Source organism: Sapajus apella, unplaced genomic scaffold (assembly GCF_009761245.1).
Source record: "Sapajus apella isolate SASKATOON/1434 unplaced genomic scaffold, GSC_monkey_1.0 scaffold24, whole genome shotgun sequence".
Lineage (NCBI taxonomy): Eukaryota > Metazoa > Chordata > Mammalia > Primates > Cebidae > Sapajus > Sapajus apella.
In genome coordinates, this window is record NW_022436964.1 from 8,259,458 (window position 1) to 8,271,909 (window position 12,452).

At 44.7% G+C, this 12,452-nt stretch overlaps 1 protein-coding gene across 18 annotated transcripts in view; it reads left to right on the top strand.

Moving 5' to 3' along the window:
• The first annotated feature begins 1,506 nt into the window (after nt 1-1,506).
• Nucleotides 1,507-12,452, top strand: part of PRUNE2 (prune homolog 2 with BCH domain) — a 307,395-nt gene continuing 296,449 nt past the window's right edge. For all 18 annotated transcript variants that reach the window (XM_032290660.1, XM_032290671.1, XM_032290665.1 and 15 more), the window contains exon 1: nt 1,507-1,798. In XM_032290660.1, coding sequence (XP_032146551.1) covers nt 1,763-1,798 — 36 coding nt within the window. In that variant the 5' untranslated portion in view covers nt 1,507-1,762. The remainder of the gene's footprint in view (nt 1,799-12,452) is intronic.

The following is a 12,452-nucleotide window of genomic DNA, read 5'->3' on the forward strand; positions in this document are numbered from 1 at the left end:
TTTATAGCAGAGTGGCAAATGTAAGTTGCTATGAGGGAACACAGAAGGGCAACCAACTCAGTCTGGGGATAGGAAGGGAAAAGTGTGTCAGGACGCTTTCTGGAGAAAGAGAACTTCTACACCACTCACTCTCAGAGTGTGGTTTTTGGATCAGCAGCATCAGTGAACCCTGGGGGATTGAATACCTGAACATTCTGAGGCCCATTAAGCCACACCTACTAGGGCTAAAATTCTAAGGATGTGGCACAGAAATCTGTGTTTTATCAAGCCCTCTACGTGATATAGATACATGCTAAAGATCATTGAGGACCAGAGCACCACAGCTGGACTGCACATCAGAATCACTTGGGTCACTTTCCGCAGAAATGCTGTGGCCCCGTTCCCAGAGATACTAATTTAATTGGATAAAGCCCTGGTATCAGTCCTTTTTCAAGTCTCGGGTGATTATGATGCGATTTTACTGTGCAGTCAGGTTTGAGGCTATTTCTCTAAAACAGCTGAAGCTGGGGACTGGGACAAGGGCTAGAAGGATCTTACCGGTGGTGTGCAAAAGCCCAGAGGTCAGAAAAAGCCTGATGTAGTGTGTTTGGGGACCGGATAAGGCTGCATCCAACAAAATCCCATGGTTTAAAAATAAGTCAAAATAAAAGTTGTAGATATAAGTTCAAGTGTTCATTGTAGTACTTCTTAAACTTTAACACGTATAGAAATCACCTGAGTCTCATAGAAACGCAGACTCTTATTTGGTAAGTAGGAGCAGGTGATTTCTATGCATTTCTATAAACTCAGCGATGCTGATGCTGCTGGTCTACAGACTGCACCTTATCTTAGCAAGGTTTTATTGCCCCAGCTTTCCCTGAGCGTTCAAGTCAGTGGATGGGAACTGCAGAAGGATGTATCTACGCATTAGTCCCAGGACTGACATAAGGGCACCTAGTTGGGGTGAACTGCGGATGCCCACTGCTGTGTGGGTATGTGTTCTTGGTAGGGAGGAAAGACGCAGCCTAGCCCAACTGCCTAGCTTTCTCTTCTGATTATTATCCATCAAGGTCGCACTGCTTTTAGCTCGGCAGTAACTCCCTCTCTTTCCCTCCCCGCCCCTCCACGCCAATCTAGCTGAGTTCCTCCCCTGTCCAGGCCAGCAGACCAGCTCATTAAGTGTCCGCTGGAGCGCTCCGTAACGCGCCAGCTAGCCAGGGAGGCGCTGGGCGAGGCGGGGGCTCTCCTGGGACCTGTCTCTCTCTTCCCACCGTCCCTCGCTGACCGCGGCGGTGCCTGCGGCAGAGCCTCCCTCTGCAGCAGCCCCTTGCACTTGGCTCGCACTTCTGGGCGCTGTCCATGGTTGCAGCAGCTTTCGGCGCGCCACGTCAGGAGGCCGCAGCCGGGCCCTGCGATTGGCGGAGGAGCCCCTCGCCATACCCTTCCACCTCCGCCCACACGCCCTGGCCCCCGAGGCGCGTGCCAGAGAGCGTGCCGGGCGCGTCCGAGGCTCCCGGGCGGCACACCCACTTTCCTTATTAGGGCAGAGTCGGGTGCCCGGAGAGAGCGGGCGGCCGGGCGAGGGGTGGGGCGGGGAGCCCTGGGGCGAGACGGCGGAGGCGCAAGTACAGCCTCAGCCGCAGCCGCCTCCGAGCGGCAGGAGGGAGCAGTCGGTGGCTGCGCCCCGGCGGGCCACTTTCTCGGGACCCTGCTGCTTTTCCTTAGGCCGAGATTTTCCACTGCGCCCCTCCAAGCACCCCGGTTCCAACCCCCTGGCCACGACATGGAAGAATTTTTGCAACGCGCCAAATCTAAACTGGTAAGTTGAGTGAGCAACGCTGTGTGTGTGTGTGTGTGTGTGTGTGTGTGTGTGTGTGTGCGCGCGCGCTGATGGAAAGGTGGAGAGAAAAAGGTGTAGAGGAGGACGAAACAACTTTGCCACGGAGTTGTCAGGGTGAGCGGGCTGTCGCCTGGAAGGAATCTCTGGAACTCTGGCTCTCAAAGCTGGCAGTCTGTCTCCAGAGGTGCACAGTTGGAGGAGGTTGTGGCCTGGCTGAAGTTGGGTCGCTTGTATCCAGCTTCGGTCCCTAAATCAGCAGTTTGCCCTTGAAAGCTACGGGATAAATGGGTATTGTCTTCCTTGAGATAAAGGGCCCAGCCTTCTGCAGATGCATTTTGTGTAGGTGTAAAAGGAAAAAAAAGAGACCTTTAGGACGGTAGTTCAGCTGGAGGTGACAAAAGTGAGGAAGTCAGGGTGCAGGGTAGGAAGGACATGTTCGTTGGAGAATCCACACAAGAGAGGTTGCTCCACTGCAGGAGTTAGGGATATTCTAGTGTGTATTGTGTCTCGCTAATCCCCGTTCACATCTGTAAATTGGGGCAGAGGCAGAAGGAGAAAGCTCTAAATGATGGTTTTTTGGGGTTTACTAGACCAGCATTCTCCCGGGAGCAGACCTGTGTTAGCCCATGTTTACCATATCACTGTCCAACAGTGAATGGGCAATTCCATGTGTATGTTAACAGTTGTTACATTCTGGAACAACAGACTCTAGCAGTTTCTTAATTCTAAACTGTTTTGGCTTTCCAGCACAACAGTATTAAACATAATGGAAATACCCTGTTTTGGCACTTAAAAAAAAAAAAAGCCTGTAGTCATTTAGAAGCAATATCGTTAATGAACTGTAAAAGCAACTTTTACAGGCCTGGCATAGAAAGAAATGCATAATTTATGATGCCTTTAACCTTTAGGCCTTCACAGAAGCCAAAATATAAAGTCTGCATTAAGGTGATGTTTTAATCACAAGGCAGGATGCTTGCAGGGTTATTACTGTAACTCATTTACCCTCGCACAACAAAGGGAGTGCAGAAAGGGAGGGCCCAAAGGTGCTGGAACCACCATTCGGAGTGCAGACGGAAGTGTGATCCTTACAGTGATCTACCTGCAAGTATCTTGAAAAAGACCATTAAAGTTGGTAAGTACTTATATGGGAATTTTCCACTTGAAACCTCCCAGAGAGTTGAACGTTTGTGGAGGTTTCAGAGTTGAGGAATCTCTGCGTTTATTGACCCTTTTATAGTTTTACTAGAGCACATGGATGAAAGTGCTTATTTCAGAAACTCAACTGTTTGGCATTTCTGATAGTATGAGCATGTTCTGTTCTTTACCTTGTAATGAAAGAGAAATATTCAAGAATGAAAGTCAGTTTTGGCAACTGTGTGTGTGTGTGTGTGTGTGTGTGTGTGTGTGTGTGTAAAAATGATAATGACAAATGCAGAGTTCTGGACTGTATGTTTTTCACTCCCATAACATTACTTTATCAATATTTTAATAATCATTTAGACTGTGGGTTCTGAGATGAGCAAGAGATTTGTCTCATTTCTGAGGAGAAGTTGCTGGAATGGAAATTTTCCTATTTCAGAGTAATTGGTTGAAAGTAATCTGTAATTTATTTACCGAGTCCCTTCATTAGACGAGCAATTGCTCTACATCATTAAAAAATGGACAGGAAATAGAAGCGGTTGTTTGAAATATTGTTACCAGTTTCATGTCTCAGCTAGAACAATCACTGCTTATTTTATCTTTTCTTGGGATAAGCTTCTTGCTAGAAATCATGATTCACCTTTCGTATCCAGCTACAGCAAAGGTGTTTTGGTCACTTTTAGTGTCACATTTCTTCTGATAAGTTACATTTTCTAGGTAATAAAATTTTTACTTAATATGTCACACTCAAATATAGCAGATAACCTTCTTTAGAGGATAGATAACGTTTTTCTTGGGGAAGAAATTAAGTCAACGTCATTCGCTTGTGGGAAATTTATTTATAATAAAATGGTAAGATTTAAAAAAATTCAGCCAATCCTTTGGAAAACATTTTAATGTGAAGAAATTTATCATGCTGATTTTTACTTAAGCCTTATTAGAACAGAATTAGAATTTAGGAGCTGTGTTTTAAATGTTTTTCTTTAAAAGTTAATAGAGATTTAGCTATATGATACCTTAAGAAAGAAAAAAAAGCCTAATTGCTAGCTTTTTTCCTATTTGACTTAATTGCTTTGATATTATGTAGGCATTATATATATGTTTTTAATGGTTTGAAATAGTTAAATGACTCTTCCAAAGTCCTAATGTAACCCCATCATCACTGGGGCCAGCTAATTCCAATAGGCAAAAGGAACTTTAAATTGCAAAATGGAATTGCTATTAGCTGTAGATGCAGTCTCCAATAATCAAAATGTTGGAGAAATTGTGTGCCTTTTTTCTGACTTGGAACATTTATTATTCAACTGTCATTGTAAGGAGAGAGGAAACTCTGCTATTCTAGGCCAGGCCCCTAGGTTGAAGAGAAGTCTTTGAAGGAAAAAGGATGGTTTGAATTTTTATCAGGTAGTTTGGGGCTTATTTCCATTGAAGTTGGGGGATCACTCTCAATTCTATTTTTCAGCTCTTTACAATGAGGCAGATTCACTGACATAATCCCATCCTCCTTTTCCCTAAATCTCCCCTTCCAATACCTTTTATTCCCTCCTGGGAATACTAAGTATTTATCAGAAATGGCCAAAGTAAACTCCAGGTGTGGCTTCAGAGGGTTCCCTTCTCCTGGGGCTCAAAAGCTTCTCAAGTGGGCCTGCCTTCTGCCTGGTTAGGACAGGCTGGGTGCCGGAGAATATTTGTGAAAAACTTGGTTGGAGGTAGGGGACAGCTAGGGTGGTAATTACTTCTTCTAGGCAGTCTCTGGAAATGATCCCTTCTAGACAAACAAGAAATGACACATGGAATTGACACAAGGATTGTTAAAGCAATAATAACAGTAGGATAAGCAATCTCAGAGCAAACCCTCTGAGCTTGAGATAATAATCAAAGAGCAGTGTTTTCTAGCTTGAATTACTTCCTTGAGGTGAGAACCCAGCCATGTTTTCGGTCTGGACACTTACTCCTAGAACTAGAAATGAGAGTGCAAAATGTATTTTGTTTTTTCTCCTGCCTATTCAGAGTTGCAGAAATCAAATCCTATAGTTCCAGATCAGTCTTTAAGTTTTACTCATGCTTTCTATTCTTAGTTACATCATTTCTATGCTAAGAGAAGTTGAAGGAGTGTAGGGAATGCGGGCTCCCTGGTCTATGCTGTGATTTGGGAAATGTCCTTCACCTTTATCGTGGTCAGCTCAGAAAAGTATTCAGGCCAAGGACAGTCTCATGGCAGTGGATGGTCCAAGTTCCCAAGAAGTGTGGGGGGAAAACAATGAAGTAAGTGAGGAATCGTTTGGGGATGGGTAGAGAGTTCTGGGGCTCTGGCTGGTTGGAAACCAGGGTCCCCACACTGGGCCCCGGCTGCTGAACTTCCCCCACTGCCCAGACACCCTCAGCTGATTCAACTCAAGCAGCTGTTAATGGGTGGAGATCACTGCAACCCACATGCCCTATGGTGTAGGTCAGGAGCCAGCCTCGAGTAGAGTAGGGGGTGGGGATGTTGTCAGCTGTTACCAGCAGGATACAGGGCACATCAATGTCCCGGGAATGCAGTTTTCAACAAGAAGGTGGAGAGAGCCACTACTGCAGTCTAGGGGATGCATCTGCTACGTGAGCTGCAACAGCTGCAGAGGAAGGGCTCATTTCTGCAGTCAGTATTAGTTGATACATAGACTTCTACAGAAGAAAACTTCTGGGTGACTAGAATGTCAGTTCACACTCTGTGGTATGTGGCATAGGGACAAGAAAGCACATTCCAGACTCTAAATGAACCACTGCATTAGAGTGGTTACAGGAGATGGGGTTTTAAAAAAGAAAGAAAAAGACTGCAGCATGTCTGCAGAATAATCAACTTGATTGGAAATTGAAGGAATATATTCTTGATTTCCTCTTGCATGGGAAGAAGGTTGTATGTGTCAATAAAAAGGATATTTAGAGTGAATGCTTCATACCTGTTAAAGGGCAGCTGTGATAAAGACTAGTAATGATGAAGAAGCTGGCAGAGCTGTTTCATTTCAGCAGCCGAGCTCCTTCTGATGAGAGACCAAAGGATCAGCTCCTGCCCCACTGCAAACAAGGGCAGGTGCTCTTGAGACCGTGCCTCTTGCCAGAGTGTTTATGAGCAGGAAACTCAGGAATCCAAAGCACTTCCCTGAATGTGGTATCCCCTGCTTAGAGGCTGATAAGAAATGAACCCTTGATTGCTTTGGTCCTGGAGTTAGCTTCATTTCTCACTGCCGGATCATTCAGATGAACAGCTGCTGACTGTCCCAGTCCTGGGACCTTCCAAGAAGAACCACACTTTTTTAGTATAAACAGATCTTGGAGTGGATCAGTCTGTCTCAAAGGAAGAAGGGTGCTCCCTGTCATTCCAACAGTACCTTGAGTCTTGCAAGACGTGGGATCAGGTGAGCAAGGTTACCCTTTAGGCAGTGATTTGGGAACTATTTTGTCAACTGAGTCAACAGCTGATGGCTTTAGTATAACCTGTTTGTTTCTATGTAACATTTATTTGGGCAGATATTAGCATCATTCTGAGTTTGGTAAACTGGTCTGGGGGCCTCCTGTAAGCAATGGTAGTTTGGTGATGGAGGCATTATTCCCCCAGGAGGGGCAAAAGGAATCTACCCTCTGTGAATGTTACCTGAACAGTCAGAAGAATGAGGGCAGAATACTTGGGTCTGGATAAAGGCTGCAAAAGAGGAAAGAACATCAGGGACCAGAGAGAGGGCATGCAATGTTTGTTACTGATTTTTCTTGAACCTTGGGGATTATAGGAGAGTACTGGAGTTTGAAGTCTTCTTTGAAAGGAAACTGGGGAGGGCGGATGTATTCAGGAGGCAGCATTGCTGTGGAGGGTGACATGAAGAGCGCCCTCTGAGTCTGTACAGTACGCAACCTGCACAGTCCTTTGTGGCTACCCTGTCGGGGGCCTCAGTAGCCCGCTCAAAATGTCTAGCATTGTCCCAAATCCATTTCTTTCTGAACCCTGTGGCTTTGGACTTTGGCTTCCAGGGAAAGGAAGTCTTTCTTCTTCTTTTTTTTTTTTTGAGACGGAGTTTTTTGCTCTTGTTACCCAGGCTGGAGTGCAATGGCACGATCTCGGCTCACCGCAACCTCCGCCTCCTGGGTTCAGACAATTCTCCTGCCTCAGCCTCCTGAGTAGCTGGGATTACAGGCACGTGCCACCATGCCCAGCTAATGTTTTGTATTTTTAGTAGAGACGGGGTTTCACCATGTTGACCAGGATGGTCTCGATCTCTTGACCTCGTGATCCACCCGCCTCGGCCTCCCAAAGTGCTGGGATTATAGGCGTGAGCCACCGCGCCCGGCCTGGAAGTCTTTCTTCTTGAGAGCTCTTATGAGAGTAATTGGCTCTAGATCACCCTAGAAAATCAGACCCACAAATTCTGGGTTAGAATAATTAAGCTGATTAACACAGCTTTGGTTTCTTGATCTGAAAAATGGAATATTAATGCCTACTTTGTATGTTAGTTGCAAAGCCGAAATGATGCACCCATACCCCTTAGCACAGAACTTGGAACAATGGTGGGTCTTTCCACTTGCCTCCGAGGCCGCCCTCTTCTGTACTCCCTTGTCTTAGTGAATGGCATTGTTATTCATCCAGTTTCTCCAGCTGAAAACTTCCTTTTCCTTCATCCCTTCCCTAACCCACCCTATCCTTAAGTCACCCAGATGGCTGCAGTGACTGGCAAACTGCTTTCACCCTGCTTCCAGGGAAATCATTTTGAAAGCATCTTTCACACCTTTCCTATCCCTCCCTTAAAACCTTCTCATCATTTTCCATTGCTCTTAGGAGAATGGACACACTTTTAGCATGACCTGATCCACTATCCAGATTCTTTCTGGTTTTTCCTCCTGCTCTCTTTGGCTTAAATAACTCCTGCCTCTTAGATTAAACAAAGAGAGGCCTCTTCTGAATGAGCCCCCTCCCTTACTCCCTTGAGTCTAAGTCAGATTTTTGGGTAATTTTTCAGATCATTTATTTCCCCTTGTGACTATATCTCTATGGGGCACATTTGTTTGATTAATGCCAATTTGGTGAGAGTGGGAACCAGGGTCTGTATCATTTTGCTCACCATTGTATCTCCAAGTTCTGGTACAGTACCTGATGCTCAGAGAGTGCTTTTATAATTAATAAACCCGAAAGGCAAGAGTCCTGCACAAAGCATGGCACATTGTAGTTGCTCAGTAAAAATAAACGGAGGGCAAGGTTTGGATTTTTGGAGGTCTGAACCCGAAGTAGGACCGGTGACAGTAGGCAGGAAGCCATTATTGGTTTGCTAGAAGAAGGTGAAGGACATTAATATCAAGGAGGACCATATTGTGCTTCACACATAGTAAGTACTTAATTGAAACTGTTATCACCAAATAAAAATCGAATTTTTAAGCATTCGTTGAACTAAAGCATGAATGGAGAGAGGCAGAGGAGAGGCACGGGCACTCAAAACCTCTGTAAAACTGCATTGGGTAGACTGGAACCCTTAGAATCATAGGTTCTCCTCTGTGTGGCTCAAATGCTAGAAGCTTGACTTCCCCAAGGCCAACCACTACACCAAGTCAGCCCAGCCTATTCTCTTGCTGCCCCTGGACCAGTGCTAATATGAGAGACTGGCAGGGAAGCTGTTCAGAGTCCTTAAGAAAAGATTAGGCATTTCAGACTTCCTGTCCAGCCCTGGCACTGCTGACCACATTTACCGGGAGCCTCTCATCCAGCCAGTGAGATTGTGGTCGGGCATGATCATGGTCTCCCACTTCATCTAACTCTCCTGGATGTGGCCAGACTTTCCCAGGTATTTGTTTTAGCCTATAAGGCCAGAGTCTTTTTGAACTGATGATGCCTGGGAAAATTGCATCTCTTTGGCTCCATGCATTTGATATTTCTTGCTTTGGCTGCCAGGAAGCTTAAAGCTATGTTGGTGCTTCATTTTCTTTGCCTAGCATTTCTGAACTAAAGCTTTTTAAAAAAATGTTATTAGTTTTAATCTCATTAGAGTTGTTTTAATTTTTTTTTTTACTTTAATGTATATGTGCTTTTTATTATAAGTGTGTTATCCTTTCGGTTACTGGCAGGAATAAATAAATATATCTTATAATAATGTTGTGACCTTGAATGTCTATTGGCGACCTGTCTGTCCTAGTTCAGGGTTCATCTACTCAAATTTAAGAATTAGCTTTTTTTTTTAGCAATGGGGAATATAGTGCAGGACTTCAAAATAAGTAGCCGAAAGGAGACATCAACACAGACCAAAGTTTGTCTGTGTTCTCATCCTTGATGATTGCCAACCTCCCTGCGAGCAGCAATAGCCACACATTCTTACATCCGAGCCCATAAACTGGGAACTGTGAGGCAGCCCCTGGCAGAGGCTGCCTGCCCTCAATCAGATCCTGGGGGATTTTCCTAGAGTATGAGTTGTGGATTTAGGAGGCCTTTAGAAGGACTTTTGTCCTCCTTCCCACTTCTTGCCCCCTAAAGGCAGTACAGCGTGGTGGCTAATCATGTGGGCTCTGGAGCCAGTGCCTGATTTCAAATCCTAACCCTGCTGCTTTTACTTGCTTAGTCACATAATCCTAGTTTCTTAGCCGCCCAGAGTCTCAGTGTCAATATCTGCAAATGAGAACAGTAGTAGCGTTGCCCTCACAGGGCTGGTATATGTGTGTGTGTCCTGAGACAGGACATGATCTCCACCCACAGCGATGAAAACATGAAAATGCCACTAGTGGACAAGAGCCAGGAAGCCCTGTTTACATTTCACAGAAACAGGAACAATTCTTAGCTTTCTTGCAATTCAGTTAGAATTTGTGGAATATGGCCAGGTGCAGTGGCTCTGCCTGTAATCCTAGCACTTTGAGAGGCCGAGGTGAGCAGATCACCTGAGGTCGGGAGTTCGAGACCAACCTGACCAACATGGAGAAACTGTCTCTTTAAAAAAAAAAAAAAAAGAAAAAGAGAATTTGTGGAATATATGTCTTAGCTCTAAAAGATACTTTTTAAATTTCATTTAACTCCCACAATGGTCTTGTAAGGTAGGTACTAATCTCCTTTTACAGTTGTGGAAACTGAGGCTTAGTGAGTTTGAGAGGTTTGCCCAGGTCGGGCATGGTGGCTCACGCCTGTAATCTCAGCACTTTGGGAGGCCAAGGCCGGTAGATTACCTAAGGTCAGGAGTTTGAGACTAGTCTAGCCAACATGGTAAAACTCCGTCTCTACTAAATACACAAAAAAATTAGCTGGACGTGGTGGCAGGCACCTGTAAGCCCAGCTACTTGGGAGGCTGAGGCAGGGGAATTGCTTGAACCAGGGAGCTGGAGGTTGCAGTGAGTGAGATCACGCCCCTGTACTCCAGCCTGGGTGACAGATCCAGACTCCATCTCAAAAAAAAAAAAAAAAAAAAAAAAAGTTTGCTCAAGGTTGCACAGCCATAAAGAGTAAGCTGGAGTTTGCTTCCAGATCACCTGACTTCAGCTCTAGGACCTTCTTCCTCAGAGGGCATAGGCACCTCTTCCCTAAGATCTGGAACATTTCATTCTCCTTAAATTAAAAGTGAACAGCTTGACAGGTTTATAGGAGGGCTGAGTGGTAAGTTAGTGAAAGTGCACGCACATGGTTCATGTTGACCCAAGAGGGGTTCATTCTTCTGTGCTGCTTGTTTTATATTAAAATCCTTTGGAAAACAGAATATCAATTTATTGAAATCCTGGCTATGAGAAAAACATGGTGTTAGGCCATCTGTGATTTGATTGAATAAGTTGTGAGATTCTCACTGCATGCCTATTTGAAACAAAATTAACCGATAAACGATTTGGAGGAAAGAGTGTGACTAGCTTTTAGAGTGATTAGAAATACTGTGGGCATTTGGTGAACTGTTAAGAACAAGAATGCATTTTTAAAAGAGTTTAAATGCCTCTTATTTGCCACCAAGGTTATTAGCACAACTTTTGGTTTTGTGGTTTCTTCACATTGCCATTCTCTTGTTGGTGGCTTAAATGTCACTTGGATGGATTGGCTGATGCCAGAGGTCCTAGGCAGAGAAGCTCCAGAGTTAGAACTCTTGTCGTGTTGAGTTCACTTTGGCTCTCCAGTTCGCCGGTTTAGCAGCGCCCCAGAAAACTGTGGACTGTGCTCAAAACACACATAGAAGTGAAGGAAAAGGGGAAGAAAGGAAAGAAGGAAGGTGGAGGCAGAATTGTCAGGGAAATCGGAGAAAAGAAAGAGGTAAAAGGATTCAAGAAGGAAGCAAGTCTGAAAAGTGGTGAGGCACGGAAAATCCTTTCACAGTTCAGGACAGGATGCATTGTAAGTGCAACAGTTCTTATGTCCAAGGTCACTTCCCTGGCACACCAGCCAACCCAAAGTCACCCCAAAACTGGGAATTGGGCAAAGGCAACTAAAACTGCTTATTGAAAGCCTGTCATGGGATGGTTCTCTCTCACAGGAAAATTCCCTAAGCGCGATCTCTGAGGCTATTTGTGAGACGATACTTACAAATCATTCACAGGAATGCTGGAAGCACAGCAAGACACATGAACGCTAGCTACCATCATTGAGGTTATTATTTAACACGCACTTTGACACAGTGTTCACCAACATGATTTTCTCAGAAGGGATGATGGAAAGGGACAAACAAAACCAAAATCAAACAGGACCTGTAAGAAACAGACCCGGGCCCCCGATAAATAAGTGTCATTCCATTTGGTGTCAGGTAAATAATCCTAAACACCTGCACAGCCCCGATGGACATAACGTCATTGACATAAAATACATGTCTGACACATAGTAACGACCCTAAAGAATCAGGGGGAGAAGATCATTTAAACTTAGTGGCCTGTTTAAAAAGAAAGGTGTGGTGCATAAGCGATTTCAGAACAATTTCCCACTCAGATAATTAACATAGAAAAAAGTAGAAAAGAAGTTGTGGTTTGCAGGGTAAGCTTTGGTTGTCTGACAAAGCCTCTTGCATAGGAGACCTTGTTCCTGGGTGAAGCCAGATACATGAAATGTCATGGTTTATAACAAGTGATCATGAGTCAGGATGGAAGGTGATGGTGCAAAAATGTGAGTCTGATGTGAGGAGGCATAAATAGGCCTCAGCACTTACAAGACATGAGCAGCCCGGCTCCCCACTCCCATTCTCAGTCGAGAACTAAATCTGGTTCTTGACTCCGGAGGAGGCACAGCAGTGACCACAGACGTATAAAATAAGGTCCCTGAGAGAAGCCCATGAGAGAGCAGAAGACTGCTGATGGCCTTGCAATTCTTCAAAAGGTTCTTACCGAAGAGTTCCCACCCATGGAAATTATTTCTTCCCCTCACTTGAAAAAACAGGACTTTTAGGATGAGTGGCTTTTTTTTTTTCCTCTCTCTTAAGGAAGCCTATCCATCCATTAAGGTCCTTTTTTTTTTTTTTTTTTTTTTTTTTTTTGCTGCAGAAAATTAATGAAAGGGTACAAAAAGAGAAGTGTGCATGCTGGCTTCCTCCTCTCC